Source organism: Uranotaenia lowii, chromosome 2 (assembly GCF_029784155.1).
Source record: "Uranotaenia lowii strain MFRU-FL chromosome 2, ASM2978415v1, whole genome shotgun sequence".
NCBI lineage: Eukaryota > Metazoa > Arthropoda > Insecta > Diptera > Culicidae > Uranotaenia > Uranotaenia lowii.
The window spans coordinates 174031776-174057013 of NC_073692.1; the positions used below are offsets into that span (position 1 = coordinate 174031776).

The 25238-nt window shown below is 34.8% G+C and overlaps 1 protein-coding gene across 8 annotated transcripts in view; it reads right to left on the minus strand.

Moving 5' to 3' along the window:
- The window catches only part of LOC129744503 (thrombospondin type-1 domain-containing protein 4), a 308628-nt gene that overhangs the window by 35192 nt on the left and 248198 nt on the right, over positions 1-25238 (minus strand). For 3 of the 8 annotated variants that reach the window (XM_055737058.1, XM_055737061.1, XM_055737064.1), the window contains exon 2: positions 440-861. The exons of 1 other annotated variant lie outside the window; for it this stretch is intronic. In XM_055737058.1, coding sequence (XP_055593033.1) covers positions 440-487 — 48 coding nt within the window. In that variant the 5' untranslated portion in view covers positions 488-861. Of the gene's footprint in view, positions 1-439; positions 1027-25238 lie in introns of all 8 variants that reach the window. 4 more of the 8 variants (XM_055737057.1, XM_055737060.1, XM_055737063.1 and 1 more) reach the window with 2 other exon arrangements.

A 25238-nucleotide genomic window follows, 5' to 3' on the forward strand; every position in this document is an offset into this window, starting at 1 on the left:
ACGAATCTCGTTCGAGTTCTAAATTTTCACGTACTAGATTTCGAGTAAATCGGGTAGTAGATCATCTCGAAATGTTCCATTCGAATCGAGATCGGTAATGCCAAAGTTGGTCGAATCGAACGAAACTCGATTGTTTCGAGTTCCATAATCCCGCCCCAGATTCTATGTGAAACAGACTTTAGGCATTGGATTTTTGCAACCTTTTCTATGGGTGTACTTTTAAGATTATTCAAGGATAAACAGTTAATATCCATTAAGTATAATATTACTTTTCTATTTTTAAAATTGAATGCCATTTATTTATGTTTTATTTAAAATAATCGTAATAAGATTTTGTGATACAGGTATTTTTGGTTGAGTTAATCAAAATTACTTCTGTACCTGTTATTTCAATGAACATTATATTGGAAATATGTCGCTGTATGGAAATTCTACTTACCACAAGCAAGGTGGTGACGATCTGCAACAATGAATTATTAATAAACATTTAAAAAGTGTTCCCTCTATTCGTTCGGCTTGTCGAAGTTGTGGCGATGGCAGGTTTTTTTTTAGTTCGAAAAGGGACCTTTTCTGATGATCTTCGGGCAGGGTTCTGCGTTTTAAAATCAGCCAAAGGGGCAATAAAGTATTCGCAGAAACTTTCGCAGACAAACCCTCGTTGTTGAGCAGTTTCCGCTCGTTCTTTAGCTTCCACTTTTCTTTGCACTCACTCACTCACCCATTCACAGATTCACAAAAGGCCCTTTGCCGCACTTCCTCGTGGAAGGCAACGAGAGCACTTAAGCACAGCAACTTGTAGTTGAAGTTCAGATTTTTTTCTGTGTAGTTTAGTTTCTGGCGTCGACCTTACTCTTCTTTGTGCTTTAATATAATTAATATGTTGAGCTATAATGTGATTTAATTTAATTTGAACAAACTTGCTTTCAAAGAACTGTTGGTGCGGGTCGCGTGGAGGATTCGTGTTTTACTCTTTGAATTCGCAAATCTCGTTTCGGCGTTTTTTGTTCTTTGTCCTCATCCACTTTTCTGAAACGATTTTCTTCAGCGCCTGTTTTTGGGCGCACACATTTGGGCTGCAGTTTTCCCGTGCATCCCAGAACGCCCTCTAGGCAGAACGCCTAAGTATTATGCAACAATAGCTTTTGCACTGTCCCACAAAATGATGCACTTTTTTTTGTTCTTCGACGAACAAATTTCTGCTGCTGCTGCTGCTTCACAGAATCATGAAAAAGAGGCTGCAAAAGTTTTGCACTGCAAACAAAAATTTTAAACCATGTCACATCTGCAGCGTGATTATCGTGCTAAGTTTTCCGGGTCGTCCCTCTTAAGTGGCGAAGGGGGAGTGTGCTTGCTGTAGGTGCTGCGAACTTGAAATATCTTCGACAGAACTTGGTGATGGAGGAAACCGTTTTTTTGTTAACTAGGATTGAATCGGATTGTTTTAGGATTATTCAATAAACAGCTGAATTAAAAAGGGATTAAAAGGGGATTCACAATATATAACTTACATATATGATGAAAGTTGTTAGGTATTAAATCTATTTAAATAACATATTAAAAAAAACTTCAATCCAAAAATATTTCTCTAGCTATTCAGTATACTCAAATAATTGTAATCAACCTACTCCAGACTTCTAAACTTAAGAATATGGATTGGAATGCCAGATGGTTCATTCTTTGCAGTTCCGTCAATTTTCACAGAAAGAACCGAAGGGGGAAATAAATAAATTTGAAGCAAAAACAAATTGTGGAAGATGATATTACTTTTTTGTATGCTTGATTTTATTGAATTTTTCGATAAAAAATTACTTGATTTATGGGTTTTTGCAATGATATAGTATGCAATTAGAATTTAATTTTATTAGAATTTACTAAGATTTATCCCTGGATCTTTGCATCATTGGGTAAGCCAGGTCGCCTTACAACTTTTGAATAAGAACCTAAGAACCAACAAAATAAACTAAACGAACCAATTCCAGTCTTTGGATAAACCCCAACAAGAATCGAAACGTAGTTACACTAAAAATAATTTAACCCTTCGTTTCATAAAGTTACAAATTTGCAACAATTAATTAAAGCTGTTGTAAATTATGCAGAAATTCAAATAGTCAACTTTTTTCTTCATGATAATCATATTTCTGACTTCAAGATACCATTCAATTAAAAAAAATGACTTTCCGAATATATATGTACAAACTAGACCAACTTCAATCTGAAAATAAAGAAATGTTAAAATAGGCTTATTTTTCAGAACTTTGACTTAGTCCAATTCGAACCGAGGAAAAAAAATTTGACTGGAAAAAATATTTTCGCATTTTCAGTAATGCAATTAACACAAGTGAATATAATTTGAAGATTTTTTTTTATATTTTTGACTGATATAATGGCCTTTTATTAATTGTTGCAAATTTGCAACATCATGCAACGGTAGCACCTTTAGTTACGTATATGGGCTACAAAGTGTGTTTTCGAATGTTTCATCGTTTAAACAGTGTATATGTGTCCCGATGAAAGTATTATTATTTTAATGTTATATTATCATGTTATCGCGACATTTTTAAAAATAATGCAGATGCATTAGCCTCTAACTGAACAAAATGGCTACTAACTATAGAAATATGGGAAAAAACAGTTAAAAATCCATTTGACTAGATCATCAACCATTTGTATCATAAAGTTAAAAAAATGGCATTAATTACGAAACCTCGTTAGAAATTCTGCATAAAAGTTGAAAAATTGAATTTCCAAAGAGTCACATATGTATGTATGTTGAATGTTGGTTATCCACCATGGGTGCACGGATTCGCCACAATTTCTGCCTAAGTATGTTTTCAAATGTATTCTCAGATTATTAAGTTCGATAATATATTTCCAAAGGGTCACATTTAGTACAAATTTGTGACTTTTGAGAAGTTGAAGTATCTGTAGTAATAGTTTGAATCATTAATTTTTCAAATACAACAAGCGCTGTGTTTCTATGATTTTAAATATTATATTGTGATCCCCGGGAAAGATTTTCTGGGTTCAAAATAAATATTTTTGCATTTTTAGTAAATTAATTATTAACATACTTTTTTCCATACTAGTACATTGAATTTTGAAGAGCAAATGCATTACATGTTCTCAACGTTATACAATGTAGTACCCTAGTTTGTAACATGAGTTCCATAATGTGCTTCAATTACTTTTTATCATTTAAACAGTATTTATGTTTACAGTATTAATGTTTTCAGAACGAATGTGATAAGGAAACGGCGCATGATGGAGAAATAGCAGTATCATTTTAGTCCTACTTATTTATAATTCCGTTATCTCTTCAGAATGTGTACCATCGGAAAATCGTTTTCGATATTGAACCCTAAACGTTCCCCTTCCTTCTCCAAATCAGAAGAGAAAGCTAACAGTTGAGTCACCGCAACTATCACGGCTCCTTCCTCTACTAACATGGATTAAATAGTGATCCACTCGGCAAAATGAAACTTATAAGTAAATTGCCTTAATGAATAAATCTATGATTCAAAGAAAAAAAAACTCAACAAAAGTTATATGAGTGCATTTTGAAGGTATTTTATCTATCGGTTTTCTTAATGAAGGAATATTGAAAATATTGTTTTTTGTTTTTTTAATTATTGGTGTTTCAATAAACAATGCAAATTGTTTCTTCATCAATTTGTATTCCCTGATTTTCAAGTTAGTTGGTTCTTTGCAAATAAGTATACCATGTACAACAATCACTTTTTCTGTTATAAATGGTTTTAAAATTCGTTGTTGTTAGCCGAGAATAAACATTTTTTTAGATTGTTGTATATTGCGCTAAAATACCATGAACACGAAGATCATAAAACTACATAAAATCATTCACAAAAAATGAAGTTACTTCAAAAGAACTGGAGATTTGTCGATCTAATTAATCTCAATAATGCATGTAAGCACATACTTAGGTAGGAACTGCGGTGAATCCGTGCACCCATGGTGGATAACCAGCATACATAGGTGCTACCCCCAGCTAAATGGTGTCCAGACACTACGTTTACGAAGTTTTTGAGCAAAACTATGGTTAGTGCAAGATAAACTAAGAGTAAGCATTTATATCTAGCTGTCTTGTGTGAAGAACAAAAAGGTATAATCATTTCATGTTGTTGCAAATTTGCAACAATTAATATTTTGGCTAAATACTCGAAATGTGTGAAAATTATATTTTTTCATTATTTTTCCCATCATGTACTCATTATTGCGCACTATTGAGAATTTTTTCATGAAAAAACAAAAAAATCATGAAATGAAGGGTTAAAGATAGATTCTACGGAATTTTTACGTAGATTTAGTTTTTATTGAATGGCATCGATTGCACATAATTGAATCAGGAATTTCAAGTAAGGTTACTTACTTAGGAAAAAAAATGGGAAAACCCATTGACCAAGAATTTCTGAGGCTACCAAATTGATCATTTTTCTAAAAATAGAGCCATTTACAGTTTCTCATGCTTTTAGCTTCTCTCAGCTGATATTTTTGATAGTTTTTGACAGACCGAACTGAACGCCAAGTTAAAAAAAAATGAGATATTGATTGCATCGTATGCTCAACTATCTACCCTGTGAAAATCAGAATATTTTTTTCTAATTTTGATGCTTTTATTGGAAAAATCCAATGTTACAGGCAGGAGAAAATGCACAAACAGGTTACACCAAAATGAACTGAGAGCCACCTTAAAAAGAAAGATGAAAAGCCCGTTTTGGTCAAGAAAATGGTTTTTGTGCGAAATAATCTTACGTGTGTTGGATTTTCCGTTTCTCAACAGATTTTGGGCTTCTTAAGAACTGATATTTGATAAGTTTAATGATAAACAGCGTTCATATAGCTGAAAACTGCATATTGCGGATTGTCAACATATTTTACACATCTCGTTCAGCCAGGCTAAACCGAATCCCTTAAATTTTGTTTTCCAATTTTTGAAGTTTAATGGCAAAATAATTCTTACTTTATTGCTTCTTATTGTTCACAATGCAAGCGGTAAGTTAACAGTTAAGATATGTATATGTATGTTAAGGTTTGTATGGCCCGGTTCACTCTGGCTGAACGAGAAAAGCAATTTTCAGAGAAATCAAATCTAATGTTTTAAATTCGTCTCGGCCTACATCTTCATACCTGAAAATAATCACATTTTCAAAGCTGATGGGACGTATTAGAGAAAAATGAGATATCAATGAAGAAAGAAAGAAAGAAAGAACATAATCCGTAAATATCATAAATTTCTCTAAAAAGGTACAACGGCTCACCGGCAAGGACTTGAACCCGCAATTTTCGCTTCAGTACAACGGCACGTCAGCCAGTTACACCACGGTGAACGTGAATAGGCTCCAGTATGCGTACATGTCGAGTTCCATCGGTCAACCCCTAGATCTTCTATCGATACCCCATGCTCGGCTAAAATCCCGAATCGATGGGTGGTGATAAAGACAACTGAGAGATCAATAGTGAGCAAAGAACCCATGCTAGATCTACATGAAGTATCGATAAAAGATTTAGGAGTCGACTTACGAAACTCGAGGATAAACTATCAGTGTTACGTAATTTTAATAGGGGGGGGGGGGGGGGGGGGTACGTCACAGCGATACGATTTGTGACATAGGGGGGAAGGGAGTCAAAAAATTGCATTTTTTTTAGTTACGTTATTAATAGATGCCGCCTAACATCGTTTTCCGTCTCACGACTTAAGCTTATGAACAATATTCCTCCAATTCAACCGGCCAATGGCAACCATTCTCCAGCTTCTCGAGCATCCCACATTAGCCAGATCACACTCCACTCGGTCTAACTACCTCGCTCGTTGTGCCTCTGCTCGTCTAGTTTCTACCAGATTCAAAGCGGACACCTGTTTTGAAGGACAGTTGTCCGGCATTCTCGCAACATGTCCTGCCCAGCGCATCCGTGTAACCTTCAACACCTTCTGGATACTCGGTTCGCCGCAGAGTCGCGCGAGCTCGTGGTTCATCCTCCGCTTCCACACTCCGTGATTTTTCATAGCTCTTCGTACATAGCTCGTTCCACGGTCGATCGTGTCGTATGCAATGTGACTTGTGTTCAAGGGCCTGAGCGAATCTAGTCGTGTAGCGAGAAAATCCCAAAAAATAGTCAAATATAACTTATTTTGACAATGGGGCTTATTCTGCGACGCGAGTGACGTGACTTTATATCGTTGAAATTTTATATCGATTTGCTGGCTTGAATAGCCTCTCTAGCCTCGGAATTTTCGTTCGGATGAGCTGTTATTGTTCTTCAGAGCTCATCGATACACAAATTTTTTTTCTGAAGGATTTTCTGGAGTCAGGACGAAGAAGTGAAATTTCGTGATACACGTCACTCGCGTCGCAGAATAAGCCCCAATATCTTGTAAAAGTCTCCTTGGAATTAAGTTCTGTTCAACTGCTCCAACGTTCTACCCTAATCCTTCACTGTCACAAATGCCGTAACTTTCAAATATCTGTGGCATAATTACCTGTCCACAAATTAAACAACAGCTGAAAGTATTTATGTATGTTTCCAACTCATCATGTCCACTCTAGCGAGATCCCGCTCAATCATTTCTGAAATAATCCTTTACCTGATCCACATCCAACTGGACAGATTCACCAACCCATGTCATTTGTTAATTTTAATCAATTCAATCATCCCTGTCCGGCTTTAGATAGCTTCTAACGACCACTCACCCCCAATGTTTCCAACCACACTTGCAGTCGAGGGGTCTCTGTATCGCAATTTGTACCCGACAACGCAACGCAACGGTCCGGTGTGATTATTAATTAAAAACGTAAATCGCCAAATTTACAATACCCATTTGGCTGATACCGGTTCGTTTGCCGGTGTTGTCGGTTGGCCATTGAACAACTACTAAATGTGTACCCGTGCTACCGATAAGTGTGTCCCCTCCCTCCGCCTGCTCTCTTCTTTTTTTTATTGCTATGCTGTTTCGGATGCGCTCTCATGTATCATCCCGGTTATCCGGAATGTGCCGAGTTGCGGACGTTTCCCCTGGGCGGACATTTATGTTTTAATGTATCACTTGTTTGTTTGCCGGGGCTCCCGGTTGCTGACTGGCATTGCACTGACCCGTTTCATGGTTCATGGTTTGATTGGATTATATGCGTCCGCGCCGACGTCATCCTCGTTCTGGGAACAAAGTGGTAGTTTAAAATGAGAGAGATGGAGCAAAAAAGATGCATAAACCGGCATCATTTGTGTTATCATATCCACGCGAGTTGAGCCATTTATTTTGAAGAAGAAGCACCTGGATAAGGTGAATGGATGAGTGGGTGGTTCGGTTGGTCGAGGAATCGTGTACCTTTGGCAAGAACACATCAACAACACCATGTCGGTTAGTTAGGCACGGGTCTGGCGAGAGAACCTGTCAGACTACCGCACTGGTTTTCCATTCCATCAGGACTCTTATGATAATGAATAAGTTAATTTCTCTATGGGGGCCTAACTCACCAGTCAGGGATGCACTTAAGGATGTTTCATAGTTGTTTACTTCACCTCATCAATAACAACTTTATTTAGATCCATTATAAAATATGATTAATTAGTTTGATAATTTTTAGAAATTTCTCAGACCCTAGGGTTGACTTTTAAGGAGTAAATACCACCACATCGTACATCGTATTGAAGAACCCCTAGCTTCGGGCCTGTCATGGGGGATCACAAAGAGCTTTCGGAATCAGTTGAGCAAAGATATCACATGTTAAGCATAATTCCGGAGGCATTAGGGGATGTGTCTGGTGGTTGCTGTTGCTCAAAGAAACATGAATAATCCGGATAAACGATATCAAATCGGTCGGTTATGTTATTTTCCGGCTCCCACTGGGAAAAATAACCTATCTCGGAATAATTAGGTTGCTTAATCTTAATGAATGGTGTGTTCTCACAGTGAAATGATTCTTTTATCAAATCAGTCGATTTTTTAAGTTTTCAAATGTGTACATATCATTGCGAAGAAGAAATGTTAAAGAATTTATTTGAAACTATGTAGAAGTTTCATTCTTTATGCTCAAGCTTAGAAAAATGTACTTCATATCAAGGAAATTTTTTAACAAGGTGATGTCGAGTTCTATATTGGATATTTTTAAGATTGGTTAAAGAAAAGTTTATCTGCTTGACCCTCAATTTCAATGCATATTCAAACAGGGACACTGAATTTTCTTACAGGTTTTGAAATTATAAAAAAATCGTTCTTCTTGATCAAGTAATCCTTTGTTGAAATGACGCAACTAACTGTACCAGGGCTGCTTTGGCACCACCTTACTGATCATTATTCAACCTCACTTATCTTTAATGTTTTCTATAAATTATTTTTAATTAACTTAAACATATTTACTTTGTTTGTGAGAAACTTTATTCTACCATACGTATTATGAAAACTTTTAATGTTGAGTTGTTTGTACTCCCGTTTTTTCTTTCATTACTGAACAACTTAGATTTTTGTTTGTTTGTTTGGTTTTGATCACCACACTTTCTTGTGGTCTACTTTAATTGATATTTTTCGGTGATTGACGACGAAAACAAAACTGCTGTTTTTCTACGTTTCGTCTTACAGAATTTCAGCCATCTTCAGAAAAACTAGAGAGAAATATAGGACGAATTTTATATATTTTGAACAACTTAGAAGAAGCACCCCATTAAAACAGATTAAATAGAATATTTGTTAAAGTTGCTTTAGTGTTTTGTTGAGGGGTTCTGACGAACTAGTAAATTTTGGGAAGGTAGACTTTTAAAATCTATTAACTGCAGATGAGTTAAAAAATTGTCGATTTGAGTAGCGAACTTTTAAATCAAATATCATTGGTTTCAATCCCCTCCTGTTGAAAAAAATGGGAGGTCTCTTTCGGTTTAAAAAATCTTCTCAATATGTCAAAGTAAAAATTAAGGGAATTTTTGAAAAAAAAAATTTAAGTTAAGTCGTTTTTTACATTAATTTTGGATGGGATCTTTCCTTTTAATGGGGTAGACTGTTTACATTCAATGAATTTCAAATTGCTTGTTTTGTTAATTGATAGGAAAGAAATGAAAGTTTTTGAATAAAAATTATTGAAAATCTCTTAGATTGAGTCGTGTTCTATTTACCTTGATGTTATTTAAGACCTCCCATTTTTATATTAGGAGAGGTCTTTTTCGAGCTTGGGTGTTTTATTTACATAGATTTTGAAAGTGGAAGGCTTGTAAAAAAGCATCTCCTTATGTCAAAACACGTTTGTTTTATAAACTTGATATATGTAAATTATATATGTTGTGTCGTATTTCATAATCAATTTGAAAAGGAATCCCTTGTTTTGAAATTAAATCATCTCTTTATATAAAAACATTCTCGTGTTCAAAGTTTTATGATTTTTTTTTGACAACTTTTGGTATTGAGCCGTATTCTATATTAGGATATATTGAACATCACCTTAGCAGGAGGCCTCAGCCCTAACCTCAAACCATGGAAGAACAGAACCGATTTTTGAGAAGGGCGCACGATAAACGCGTTTTTCCGATACTCATATCGACAAATTCTCCCTGTGGAAAAACGATACACGGTGTTCGTGTTTTGATTTTTTTGGGTGTTCAGGGTTGCCAAGTGATTTGATATTTGGAAAATGATTATATTTTTAATTGCATTGTTATTGAAAAACCTTTTCATAAGTACTGAGAATTTGCAATATTCCCGTAGATTTCTAGAAAAAAATGAAATGCAATTAAATGCGTAGAAATTGATTGCAACATTTATCTGAACGGAATAACAACTGCCTGTATCGCACACTTCAACGAGGTAGCGAATTATGTGGATTTGTTTATAATAATCATTAAATTACTTTTTTTGTAACAGTTAATGATTTGGCATTCGTTTAGAAGATAGAAACAAATTTTGAATCTATTAAGCAGTATATGAAAACATATTTCAGATGTTTTTAATTCACCTTGAAAATTCATTAGAGAAATATGGCTTATTTTCATCCATTTTGGGACGCCTCATAATGAATTCAAACGTTTAGCTGTTGACATTCAAAAAAAATAATCAATTCAGAAATATTATAATTAGTTGAAATCAAACAAATAATGATTTTAGTAACGCACCTAGCATCACTGGTGAGGCCGCCAGCAAATCAAAGTTTGAGGTTATGGCTGAGGCCAATTTTTTGCCAATACTATCGTCCGTATATACCCTTATAGTTTTTGTATGGAACGTGTCTCTTATAAAAGAGTGGGAGGTTTTAAATCAAATGAATTATCTCTTTATATTCATTTTTTTTTATCTATAGGGTTTATCCAGTTCAAATGTCTTCTGTTTGAACTTGCTTGTGCTCTAAGTTTGATAAAAGTCACATGAAAAAAGTTTTAGTATTTTTAGGAATATTGTATTGAATATTCTTGTTTTGAAAGAACTTTAGTCCATAAGTAGGATAACACTTATCCTTATGTTGAAACTTTTTGTTTTCCTTATTTGGGTTAAAAATCATTTTAAAAATTATTCGATTTGTATCATTTTTTCATAAATTTTGGATGAGACCCCACATCAAGCTATGAAAATCCATCACCAGTTGACCTTTGTTTTCGCTTCCATACAATTAGTTTACATCGGAAAGCACGACCTGTCAAAATTCTCGATAGTATTGGTGAGGGCACAAGCAACACTGCATACTTTCAGAGTGTACCACCGTCCACATTATGGTGCCCTACCAGTGAGTGTGAATGGATTAAACGGACACCGGGCCATTCTCCCCAAGCGTGCAGCCTGTCGGTCAGTCAGTCGGTCGTCGAAGAAGCGAGTCAAGTAGTGTGCGTCGTTTCTCCCGGTAGCTCGTGATCCGAGGGCTCTTCGATGCTGCTCCCAAGCATTGGAGCTCCGGACTGGTCTGCACATTTGGCGACCGAGACAGATTATTTTTCGTTAACCTCGAAATACAGAAATTACAAAATAAATTGAACCAAAAAAAAGGCAAACAAAGGCGAGCACCAATTCACGTTCAAAAAAATTCCATCAATCTTGCTGCAGCAAGAGCAAAGCAGTTTTTTAATTACCCAGTACAAAAAGTGGGAAAATAGGTAAACTAAAATAATCTGAAATATTACGCGAGCCGTAAGAAAAAATTGACAAAGTTTACAATTTCGAGCGGTGTGAGAAGTCTGCTTGTAATTGGAAGGCGAGTTGAGAGGACAGCCTAAACAAATCGATTGAAATTTTAAGCGAGTCGAAAGAAAAGCTTGAAATTGGAAAGCGAGTTGAAAGGCAACCTGATCATATCGATAGAAATTTCAAGCCAGTTGAAATGACAGCTAGAAGTTGAAAGGCGCTTTTAGAAGACAGTCTAATCGTATCGAAAGAAATTTCAAGCGAGTTGAGAAGACAGGATCCATATCACATCGAATTGATAATCATGTGGGTTGAGAAATCAGCTTAAGATAAGATAGAAATTTCAAACAAGTCGAGAAGATTGTAAATTTAAAAAAAAAAGTGGGACAAGCCTAAGTAACTCATCAAATTGAACATCAAGTGGGTTGAGAGGACAGCTTTGGATAAGATTCAGCTATGAAATGAGTCGAGAGGACAGCTTGAAATTAGAAATAAAAAATCTAGAGGTCATCTTATCTAATTGGAAATTAAGCGGGTTGAGAGAACAGCTTGAGATATGGTGCTAGTCGAAAGAATAGCTGATTTTAAGAAAAAAAAAGTGTCGAGAGGACAGTTTGAAACTTGTTATAGGAATGAACCATACAGTTCAAGTTGATTGATCAAAATTAGAAGCGAGTTGACAGAATAGCTTAGGATTGAGAAAAAAAATTCAAAAGAACAGCTTTTCATTAAGAAATAAAATAGATTAAAATCAAAAGTCGAGCGATTTGAAAGAATAGCTTGATATATGAATAAATCAATAAGTGTTTCGAGAGAGCACCAAGAATGATTTTTTAAATTTCAAGTGAGTAAGGATCCACTTGAAATTGTAAATTATGTTAAGAGGACGAGCCTAGAGGACAACCTGAAGAAGTTGGTTCGAATATCAAGTTTAAAAAAATTTAAAATGTGCAAGTAGAATGGAAAATATGAAGATGAATAGAATACTTTAATAACAGCTTTAGTTTCTATTAAAATTAACTATAAACGAGTTGCAAGGAAAGTTTGAGGTGAGAGTAAACAGGGATGAAAGTTGAGTGACCGCAAAGATTAATTTTTTGAATTCCTGAATTGAGAATACAGCTTGAAAATAAGGCGAAGCACATCGAGAGGATAGCCCAACATTTCACCGATTTAAACCAAACGAGTTATGTGAAAAGTTTGAAGAAAAATGCTGAATCAAAGCAATTGAAGGATTCCCTTTAATTCAACCAGTCAGCCTTCATACAAGTAAATATGTGATCTTTGGTTGCTTGGGATTAACTTGCTTTAAAACTTCCTCGAATGATATTCCAAAACTGAGTTTTTTTGTATTTTGATGAACACTCTCTAAACCAAAAAAAAATATCCTGTGCACACCGTAAAAGAGTCGGTTCTTCTACCTAACTCCGTTAAGTAGGGAAAAGTCCTTGAACTTCCTATTAATACCTTACGTCGTACCTCCTTCTTGAATTAACAATTCAAGAATCTTTGCAGCTTTCGCACGTCGCTTTTATTATGCGAAGAACTTTACGCTTGAAAACATGATGAAGTGAAACTTTCGCTCTTTCCCTCGTCAGTCTCTCCCGTTCTATCTCTATCTCGATCCATTTCTACTCACATTGCCCCTTTCCTAGACAGCGACGCTCGAAAATCCTCTTGGCAGTTTGCAGCAGGTTAAAGTTGGAACAAGAGCACGTTGTCTAGCTTTTAATTAGCAAACCGTCTTTTTGCCATCGAAGGATAGGACCTACCGGAAGCTGCCGACTTATTCGCTAAGTAATTTTTCCCGGCGTCACAAAGTTAGTAACTCCGGGAGGAATCCAGATTGTTGCTTGATAAACCGGCAGTTTCTAGTGAAACTGTGTTAGTGAAAACGAACTATTTAAAAAAAATCAAGATGCTACTATGGATGGATGGAATAACTACTGGTATCTCCTGCATAAACATAAACTGTATAATTGTAAGCTTGATTTCAAAAATAAAACAAATTTCGATTAAGAATACTGCTACTTTTTCAACGGAATACAAATCCTTGGATAGAATGCCAGTTGTCTATAGTTATAAACTTTGAACGCTTGTAAATATTCTACAAAGGGTTGAATTTATTACTTTTCCCCAACACAATGTTTCGTATCTTCCAACAAATAGAGGAGAGTTGGAGTCTGTCTTTGCAATGTTGCACTGTTAACCTGTCCATCTTCATATATATATTTATTCAGAGCTTGTGTATAGTGATGAGAAAAATGGATCAGTGAACGAGCAAGCGTTCGAAATTTGTTGCTTCAGCTAAATGAGCCATTAACACTTTTGGTCGGTGATAAATGTTTAGTAAATATTTGCTGTTTTCAAAACGTGTCTCTTCAACGGGCTGCGGATTTTTGGTGGGATTTGCGGGGTGGGTTTTGCGTGTTGGCCACACCAGTCACGTCAAGCTGGTTGTTCGGCTTGAAATTGGGAAAAGTTTTCCTGAATGGATTCGCATTTGCCAGACCAAACTGCCAGCTCAACCTCGGAACAAGCAGAAAGTCGAATAAATTTATGGCATTTGAATATCTCCCTCCGCTTAGTGGAACAATAAACTGCAACCAGCAAAACTATTTATAGGTCTTTATTTGAATGTGACCTTTAGTTTGAACAATCCGACAGCACAAATGCATATTGTTGACCCATCAATTTTGGAGAGACATATTTAGGCTGCAAAAATCTGTTCACATATGAGAAGAAAAAAAGTAAGCAACCATGGATAACGGTCGGTGCCTCGAAATTACGAATAATTTGACATGGCAGTTTGGCAGCTCAATTTGCATAGCCGATACGCGGATGTTTGAAGAATTTATCAATCCAGGCACACTGGTCGTACATATTTACGTAACTGTGTCATACCATATAGGTGGGAATAATAATGTAAGAAATAATAACATAAATTTTTTTGTCAGCAAATGGAAAGTCACTGTTTGAAAAAAAGATAGCATTTGAAAGAAGTTTTTCATTCCAAGAACGTTGAATTAGTACCAACTAATTATCAGGTTATTAAAGGGTGGGTCAACCAAAAAGTGCTTAACTTCAGCGTAGCATAAATGACATAGCCAATTATTCGAAAGTGATTGGAAACCCAATTTTTTTCGGCACAGGTGTGTAGAATGATGCACCTTCATTGTACCTAAAATGGCGTAAAGTATGTAAAAACTCCAAATGTGATAAAAGTTTAATAACATTCAAATTTCAAAAACAAGACTTAAATCAAACATATTATAATCAAAATTGGTAACTCTCAGCATGCTTCATATACTTCAGCAAGGACATGTATTTCAGCACCACCTCCTGGAGAAAGTTCTTACTAGAAGGAAATTTCAAGCATTGAGATACTGAGGAAACTCTGAACATTCTTTCCATCAACCGTGGGTTCGCGTCTTAACTCTACATAAGCTCGTGTTTGAACTTGAATTTCTATGACCACGCAGAAAATTTTGTTTATGTTTTATTTCCAACATAGGAATTTCAGCCTACTCCAACTTTTCTTCGTGTAGCAAAGTATGTTGCTATGGTTCTCAATTTGTGTTGTTTTCTGCCGAATGGAAAAAAGGTCCCGACTGACGGAGTATGCTAATAAATCTTCAATTTGAAATTCTAATGTCATTTGAATTGGAACAATCATTGATGGAAATTTCACTTTTTGGACAATACTGAATATTTTATAAAAGAAATCATAAAAAGGCAACAAATTACTAAGTAAATTGATCTCAAAATCTACTCTACAATATGATTTGAGATTTATTGATGACCACATCATCATTATTGTTATTATTATTATTATCTGGAGCACCTTTTTTCCATTCGGCAGAAAACAACACAAATTGAGAACCATAGCAACATACTTTGCTACACGAAGAAAAGTTGGAGTAGGCAGAAATTCCTATGTTGAAAATAGAACATAAACAAAATTTTCTGCGTGGTCATAGAAATGCAAGTTCAAACACGAACTTATGTAGTTAAGACGCGAACCCACGGTTGATGGAAAGAATGTTCAGAGTTTCCTCAGTACCTCAATGGTTGAAATTTCCTTCTAGTAAGAACTTTATCCAGGAGGTGGTGCTGAAAAACATGTCCTTGCTGAAGTATATGAAGCATGTTGAGAGTTACCAATGTTGATTATAATATATTTGATTTAGTATAATTGTCAGATCGGGACACAAAGTTTTGGTGATAATGAGCTGATTATTCACTAAAACAGTGAATAGCATTGTCCCAGGCATACTCTTTAAGGAATATTTGCAGTTAAAATAAATTTGTCTGATTGTGTTGCTCCAATTTTTGTATACGAAGATTTTTTTATTACCTCACGGGTTTGCGCCGGGGGTCTAAAAATCTTCCAAAAATTAAAAAATTGAACTCATTTTTACGACTTAAAACATATGTACTTTTTAAGATTTTTAAAATTATTATTTTTCGAGTTTTTGATTACATTTTTTTTTGTAAATAAAATAAAATCATATTTCAAAGCTACATAACTCTGATATTTATCTTCGAAAATCTTAAAATTTCACATCGAAACTCATTGAAATTTTATCAGCTTTCTAAATAAATTATTTTAAACATTTGAAAATATGACCTAAAACATTAAAAAATGTAAATAAGCTTCAAATGGTGTCTAAAAGTACCGTCTGCATCACCGAATATTCTGCCAAAAATATCAGAGCATAGCTCAATTCATGATATAACTTTCAATTGAAGACACCAAAGTAGGCAAACAACTCCTTGAAGAGTTAGGAAAGAAATAATGACAATAAATTTCGTTTTTTGCATCGAAAACAAACAATAGTTGAACAACTGCACTCACATATTTAGGTAACGTGCGCTTCTAACAACGTACTTATGAAAGCAGGTAAAAAACACTATTTTTCCTGCTTTGCAGAATTTTCGCAACAAAGCTGACTTTAAGCATAAATCAATAATATAGGTATCATATTGTTAATTAATGTTGCTTTTGCAGCCTGGTCATATACTGTGTACATTAACTTTTCGATCAAAGATCATTGTAAAGCATAGTTAATGCCAATAAAAGAAGTTTTCTGGTTTCGAATCCAACTCGAAGAATAAAAATTTTAGAAATCCGAAAAAATATATCGGTAGTGAATTTTGAAAAGGGCGAATGCGCCATATGTAAACAAATGTAGTTATTACCTGGGTCGAAAAGTACGTTTGGAGATCTACCTTTTGATAGTACAAAGTTGTCTGAATGATATTTGATTTTCGAGGAATTAAGAAAACAAAATTATACTGTAGAGAAATGAATCCAACTTAGATGAAATTTCAGGGACTAGATAAGGGAAAATTGATGTTGAAAAACATGCGAAAAAAACACATGGGAGAACTATTCCCTTCATTCCGATAGACATCGACACTCAACCAGTATAATATTCATACGCCAGGTTGGTCTCCTGTAGTAGAATGTTAATACATGGGCCCCGGAGAGGCGCAAGATGTGGGTTCAAGTCTCACCGGGAGACAAGGCGAAATTTTTTTGGCATGTTTTTCAACATCAATTTTCCCTTATCTAGTCCCTGAAATTTCATCTAAGTTGGATTCATTTCTCTACAAAAAAAGTTTCGCTGACTGAATGTTTGAGTCAAGACCCATCTTTGGGTCACAGTTTAAAAATACAAAATTATACTTTTGCTAGGAGCTTATGGAGCTGTCAAACTTTAAACGCGTTTCTCTCGAAACAGGGATGTTGGTGCATTCGCCGCATTCAAAATTCGATACCGCTATGTGTTTTAGGTCGTAAAAATGAACCAAATTATAAATTTTTGGGAAGATCTGAAGACCACCGGCGCAAATTGTCAGATAATTAAAATAAAATCCCCATACGGTTTGTGTCACCCACATTTTAGCTTACTAAGGAGTGTTCATTTTATAAAACGGACACCTAGATGTTACGATAAAAAGTTGTCGTTTAACCCAAATTTGATGAAACTGGTTTCATCGTGTATAAAAGTTTGTTGACAAAGCACTGACATATTTTTTTTTGAGAAAGCGACTGGATTTCGTAAAATGGACGAATCGATAAAGAAACCCATGTTTTTATAATTCAAAAGTACTGCTCAGATGGACTATCGTGTAGAAATATTGCAAAACTTGTGAAACGACCGAAGTCTGCGGTTTATCAAATCATCAGGAAGTTTGGAGAGCACCATTCTCTTGAAGATTTGCCAAGATTCGAAACCAGAAGAGGCATAGTGAAATCCACAAATCGAGGAGAAATGTGTTAACCTGTTGTTGTCACATGGACACAACTCTGTTCGAAGGATTGCCAAGAAACTGAACATTTCCGTTGGGGCCGCCCAAAACATAAAACGAAGGAACCACATTAAGACCTACAGGAAGCAGAGACATCCTAAACGGAGCACGGAACAGCACGAACGGAGCGAAGCAGCGATGTCGGAGACTGGATACGATTTTGAAGAAGCAAAGTAACCGTTGCGTTTTGATGGACGATGAAACTTATAGCAAACTGGACACAGCCGCTCTTCCTGGGGCGCCATTTTTTAAAGCAATTGTTGGTAAGGAGGTACCTCATGATAAGCGATCCATTGAAGTCGAAAAGATTAGCAAAAAAGTGCTTGTTTGGCAAGCTATCTGCTCTTGCGGAGAAGGAAGTTCGCCATATTTCACAACAGGTACCATCAATTGTGCAAATTATCGTAAGGAATGCATCGAAAAACGCCTTGTTCCTCTTCATCGTCATCATACAAGCCCACCATTGTTCTGGCCTGACCTTGCTTCCGCACACTACGCTTCAGCTACTCTCAAACCACTGAAATCCTTCAAGATATGTTTTTTTTGAGAAAGAGGACAATCCACCAAATTGTCCTGAGCTGCGCCCGGTAGAGCGTTACTGTGCAATCATCAAGCGCAATCTGCGGAAGGATGATAGAGAAGCACAGTCCATCGAAGATTTCAAGAAAATGTGGACAAAAGCCAGCCGAAAAGTCAAGCCGGAAACTGTAAAGAGGCTTATGATGGGAGTTCGAGGAAAAGTGCACCAATTTTATCTTTAGGTTTAATTTCTCACTTTCTTCTTGTTCTGGATTAGTTTTGCAATGTTTTACAGAAAACTCTATGTAATTTAGTCAATAAATGGTCCAATTTCATACTGATTTGTGAAGCAGTTTCTATAAATTTTTTAGCGAACAAAAATAGAAACTTTTAAAGTTCACTACGAAAAAATGTCTGGTGTACTTCCCCAGTCCTTGGAAAACGCTTCCGATGGTTAACCTCTAATAAAGCCTGTGCATAACCACCCAGCTGAAAGCCTTTTGATCTCATTACATTCAAACAGGTTTTCATTTCGTTTCATTCCTGTGCCCGGGCCAGCAAGCCCTTCCCGGTCATCTAGAATTCTAACGAAAGCGATTGCCAGTGGTTGTATAGGTATGGTTTGGGAAATGAAATTTCGATATCGGAAATAAGCTCGGATAATTCGAGCACACTGGGGAAGGCAAGACTGCTCTAAAGTAGCTTTCCTAGCAAGGCAAATTCCCGTAACCAGGAACACTCACCGGGAGGGGATTGAGATCGGATTATTTCCATTTCGGAAATCCACACGGGAGATAATCTTGTGCAAAGTAGAGGCAAAAAGTTAATGGGAATCTTCCCACTTTGATTTGCATCTGAAGGCACAAGATTTCAAATAAAGGTCGAAGAAGCTTTTAAGTAGGGAAATTTGAAACGTTAAAAAAATGATTGGGGTTCTTTCAGCCTTAGTGGTTGATTCATAAAAAATGTATCGATTTTTTTTTAACGTTCGTGAAAGTTATATCTAATATTTTATACAGCATTTCTATTTACGTTAATTCTTTATCAATTCTAAGCAGAGAAAAATTTATAGCCTAACAATTTGTTTTTCTTCATATCGTATTTCCACAAAGCAAATAAAAAAAACCTTTTTTGGTCAATATATCTACTTGGTGCGGTTGGAATCATTAATATTTTTTCCGTTCTGAGTAAATGATTAGTTTCTGTCTTCTCTAACTAAGCATTCCTTTCCTCAAAACGAAGGGGAAAACTAATCCACACCAAACCAATTATCCTGAGCTCTCAGTCGCTTCACTTCTAAATAGCAAAGAAGTGATTCGTGATGACGTTACATAACTCTCTACACCATTACCAGATTCTGACAGCCAGCCGCCCATCCGGGGATTGAGTAGATCATTTATTAGAAGATGAAATTGGAATTTGATTGAGGATAGCTTCGGAGAGAAAAGGACACCGATTAATTAAACATGATTAGATAAATTTGTCAGAGACGAATCAGGGGGTGGATTTTCTGAGAAAATGTGACGTCTCAGCTTAGCTCAAATTAATTGCACTGGGGATTTGTGCGGGCGATGAGCTAAGAAAATCATGGTTCGAAATAAAAATAGTAAACCAGCATAAATCTATAGCCTGAAATTAGAATATGATCTCTATCCAGTATCGATCAAATGTTGAAAAATATATTAAGCTGTGAAAAAGTTGAGTTGTTAAGAAGCAAATTGAGAAACCGTTAGATTCTTTGAAATTTTGTCAGCTTATTTCACAACTTTGCATCCTTTGCATCGTTCGAAAAAAAAACAATCTCTGCCGACGAACCCCCTGGAGATGCTTTTCGGAAATCAAAATGCTCCGGATAAAAAAAGATGTGAATACCGACCTGCATCATTCAAACAAACTGGCAAAGATGAGGTTAAGAAACATTCCCGAAAAAAAAAGTTATTTTTCCATGAACGGATGAAAGCTTTGAACAAATTTCGACCTCTGCCAGCTTACTGATGCACCATATCTACTCAACGTCCGGTGAGAGTGAGGTACATATTATTTATCCTTCCGAAAAGATGCTTTCAAATTTGTGGATGCGCCGGTATGTGAGAGTGGATTGTGCAAGAAAAATATGAAAGAACTGGAAAAGGTGCACTCCGGAGTATTAAGATCTAGCAAGGTATTGAAGTTTCTTGCGAAAATAACTTAAGTGAAAACAAATTCCTGGTAATTGAAAAAAGCCTATAGAATGAACTTCACTTCAAACTGTGAATCTGGGAATCAATCTAAAAAGTCTAATTTTAGGTTTAATATAAGATCACTCTAGTGCTCATTCGGTATAGAGTGAGTAAATATTCCAAGTTTAAGTTTAAGTTTCTTAAAAAACTATGCAATTTGAGAAAGAGCTGGCGCCCGAAAATGTTTGATCACGCATAACTTTTCCTTACGAAGTTTGCCAAACTTCAACCTGATTGGATGCGCTTGACTGAAAACATTTTACATCATCGGAGAGCGAAAGAAAAAAAAAACCATCGAGGGTATCGAGATAAAGGAAATTTATGGGAGCTGACCTCTTCCCTCTCGAAACTTCTCCTTCAACTGTTCAATCAGTTCCAATACTCCCCACCCGCTAGAAATTCACTGCTCAGCCACGATGCACCTTCTTTTTTGACGCCGAAGTTCCTTCCTATAAAGAGAGTCCCGATGCGGATTCGCGGTCTATTGAAGAAAGTTTAAACCACTTCTAAGCGAAAACTTTGGCCGTTTTCCCCGGAGAAGGAGCCAGCGAATGTGGAAGGAATGCGGGGGATCATTTTTCTTATCGTCACTTTTCTGAATTCAAACTATGCGCCGCCGTGTAGCTATGAAGGTCCTTTGGTTAAGCTGCAAAAAGGCGTCTAAACATCGAAAATCATATTCTGCCACTTGGATATAGGGAAAAGGGAAGTGAGGTGAAGTTATGGTGAATCAATCACGAGCAAAGGTTCGAAAACCATAGTTTGAGTTTGTTCAAATTTTATAACATGGTAATTCACAGATGAATGTGCATTTTGAATATGCACTATGTAATGTATGATTTTTGTGCTAATTTGTAAATGCTTGAAAGGAAATTTTCCGCTGAACAACTTTGTCGAAAAACTTCGAACTTTATAAAACAAATTTATTAGGTGTTGAATGGAGGCATGTCTTTTGGCATTGAAAACCGATAAATTCAATTGACATCACTACTGGGTGCCGCGAGGACTAGTTTTCATGCAATACTTCGCGAGGCATCAGCAGTGATGTCAATTGAATTTATAGTTCTTCAATTCCAAAAGACACACCCCCGTTAAACAGCTAATAAACTTTTTGTCTAAATGAACACGAAATTACGGTTTTCAACAAAGTGGTTTAGCGGAAAATTTGCTTTAGAGAATTTGAAAATTGGCACATAAAACATTAGCAGGCTCGGAATCACAGAAGAAACAAAAAAGATATCATTTTTCAATGATATTCATTTTTCAGTACAAAATATTCACAAACCTAAAACTTCAAATTTATTCATGTAAACGTAACTTAATAATTCTGCGAAAAATCATGGACAAGTTTTAGACCAAAACTATGCTTTTCAGACCTCAGGATTTGAGAAATTAAAAAATGACCCCAAATCGGCTCAGTCTAATGGGTCTTATGACTCATACACTACACAGTACTAAATATTCTTGTGATTATGATTGTTCTATTTTATTCTGATTATCTACTTATCCTCATCAAATTTTCTACAGTAACCTGCAAATAATTGTAACAAGTTTTTTTTACTAAATTGATAAGGCTAATGTAAATCCTGGGAAGAAAAAATGCTATTGTAAATTTACATGACCATAGTAATGAAACCGATCTGGCTTATTATTCCTTTTTTATTTTTGGATAATTATTTTATCAACTTCTAGTCACCAGCCTTATAACCAAGCATATCATTGATAGTCATTGATAATGTTTATTTTTTCTGAAATTGGCTGTTTGGTGTTTGTTTGTGAAACGATTCTGTTACACATCGTTTCATGCAAAAATGATGTAAAACTACAGCAAATCTGAGAAAAATCTGAGCTTTACATTAAATGTAAAATTCAATTTCAAGTAAAACTAGGTCAAACGTGTTGTAAAATTGGCTTTAATAAAACGCAGCCCTGGAAAAAAATCATGCGTTTCCTAATTCCAGTAAACTTTTTGTAGTTTTTCATCATTTTTGCATGAAACGATGTGAAACAGAATCGTTTCGCAAACAAACAACAAACGGCATCATTTTTATGGTCATGTAAATTTACAATGGCTTTTTTTCTTCCCGGGATTTACATAAGCCATGTAAATTTAGTAGAAAAAACTTTTTTCAATTATTTGCAGGATAAATCATGTAAATGCACAAGAATATTTAATACTGTGTAACTCCTAAGGCTATGCGGAGCTCTATTTAAAAACAGAACAAAGATTCTGGAATCTTCGAGATTCTGATCATCAACCCCATTTTGAATATTCTAAATTGTTCTAGCTAAAATATTTCAGGAAATTTGTAGAAACTTCGGGTAGTGCAATCATATAGAAATGGAACATTTTGGAACCTTTTAGGTAGAACACGGTAATGGAATATTCTGGAACTTTCTATAATGAAAAATGCAAGGTTAAAACAACGAAATTTCTGTGTTTCTGTGATTCAAGCAAGAAATTCTTAGATGGGTTTGTGTTATGATTAATAAGTCATGACAAATTGAGTATTTTTTAGATTTCACTTGAAAAAAAATCAATTGAAATTAACAATCCCATCATGATTTTTCAAAATAAAGTTAAAATCAACAATAAAGGTTGACAAAAATAACTATAATTTTGGAAAAACGTACAAAAATAACAAAAAATGAGTGAAATCTTCGGATATTTCTAAAATTCTGGGTTCTGTGACACAGATTCTGTGATGAAAATTTGGTCAAAGAGTTACAAATTGCAACAAAGAATGTATGAATAAAGGGAAAAATTGTTCCCATTTTTTTAAAAATGATTTTTGGATGAAATATAAAAATCATGAAATGTGGGATCGATTTCTGATAGCACATGGCAATAAAATTCACATTTTTCCAAATTTAAAGAAGGTTTGAAATCAAAGCTTATCTTTTTCGATGGTTGTAAGTAATTAAGACTTCTGAGAAAAGTGACGTATGGCTTTATTTTTTAATAACTGTCCAGTTCAATGAAAATTCAGAAAATTGGCGAAATTTCAAAGAAGCTTCAAACCAAAATGAACCTTAGATATTTTTGAAGCCAACAAAACAAGAAAAAAATTGAATCTTCACATTATTTTAAAGCCCTTTTCATAAAAAAATGTTTTTTCTTTTATTTTTATTTTCATTTTTTCAATATTGTATCTTTGAAACTAATTTTTTTTGGCAAAATCTGAATCCTGCATTAAATAAAAGATAGTAAAAATATTCAAAATCAGTTTTTATTGTTTCAATTTTTTTAGTTTATCAACTATCAATGACATTTCAATAAACAATGGTCAATTTTAAAATTTTTAGGAGTTATAGCACTGAAACAAAAGGTGATAGAGAAAATTTGATAAAATTTTCGAATTCATGACGACAAAACCAGTTGCTTAAACTAAGCATAGAGTCTCAATTAACTGCAATTAAAATAATCAACCGTTTTTGTCAAATCTGAAACTGTATATCTTATAACTTAATTTAAATTATTATTGTTTGAATGATCTTGAAACAAAATTGTCGATATGACTGGTGTGAATCTTGAAACCCAGCCATATATCACTCCAAGATCTTTCGAGTATTCAACTCAAACGAGTGTCAGTTCATGGGAAAATAGTCTTATTTGAGTTTAAAATCCGTAATATTTTATATTCGATTTCTGTTTTGCAAGAGCTGAAGTTTTTTCATATATAATGAGAAAGATTTAAATTAGAAAACTGAGAATCTATTTGAATTTAAAATTTAATTATAGTTTTTTTTATAATTTAAAACGAACACACTTTCGTAAATCTTATAATATTTTTCATTTTCGAGTTTCATAACTAACACAAGGGAACATTTTTGGTGCCTGTGTTTTATTAACTGATTTCGGAAGTTTTTGGCATCATATACTCGAATCTTTTGTCAGATTTTGTCTATCACCTCTAGGATTCAGATTTCGCCTAGATATTCAGTAATACAACGCTCTGAAAAAGGTTTAAAATCTCTAATTTTAAGAAATTTCGTTGCTTAATATTACAATTATGACGAATATCACGTAAGAACGGTTCCAAGATTTTTTTTATTTTGAAGATTTCAATTCATTTCACGACTTTTTTAAGGACTGCAAATCGATTTGAATTAAACTTAAAAAATATCTAATATTCAATATGAGGCCCTTGGAGCCGAAGGGTAGAAGCGCATAAAAACTAATTTCGACAAAACACGCTTTTAAGGGTTGTTTTTGGCAATTTTCCAGACATTTTTCGAAAATTTTCTTTCGAACGTGATAATATGTGAAAAAATACTTAAAATCTGGAAAAATCACTTGATGTTATTTGAAACAGCTAAATATCGGTGGATTTTCAAATTGTATGTTAAGGAATTTCTAAATCCTACCAGCACCCTTATAGACACTTTCCATAAAAAATTAATAATTTTTTCAATAAAATGCCTTGAATTTTGTTTATTCCCCTCCTCGGGATTTTCAGAAAAATTGTAGGAGATGGTAACAGTATTTGATATTTGCTCAGGCCTAATTGGGTCATAAAATCTCATTTAAAGTTGATGGCTTAGTTCTGTTTCACAAAAATCCATGGCTTATGACTGCACTCGAAAAATATTTATTATGTTTTGTCTTTTGAGAACATTTTTTAATTATAACGACAAAATTTTGTTAAAAAGAAAACAAATCAGACAAAAAACTAAGTATCATTCACAAACAAGATTCAAAATAACGAGTTGATGTGCTGGAAAACTACCCCAACTTACTAGAGGAGACTCAATTGTCAATTCGTACTATTTTCTAGTGATTTCCATCCCCCCTCCCCTTGGCGATTTTTCCAAATCGTATTTTCAAATCATTAAATGAACTAGCTATGGACTTCTTCCACTTTCTACTATCGTCAAGTGTGTATTCATGGAAACAAATGAATTTAAAAGATCTTGATTTTTTAAGTGTTAGTGAACACGATTCGTTTCATCAGCTTAATATTGATATTTTTTCTAATTTTAAATCTGAAGTACAGAGTCTAAATCTGCAAAGTACTGCTGTCAAACTGTAAATAAATGCCCGAACCAATATTTTGTAAAATTTATTTGGTACCAAA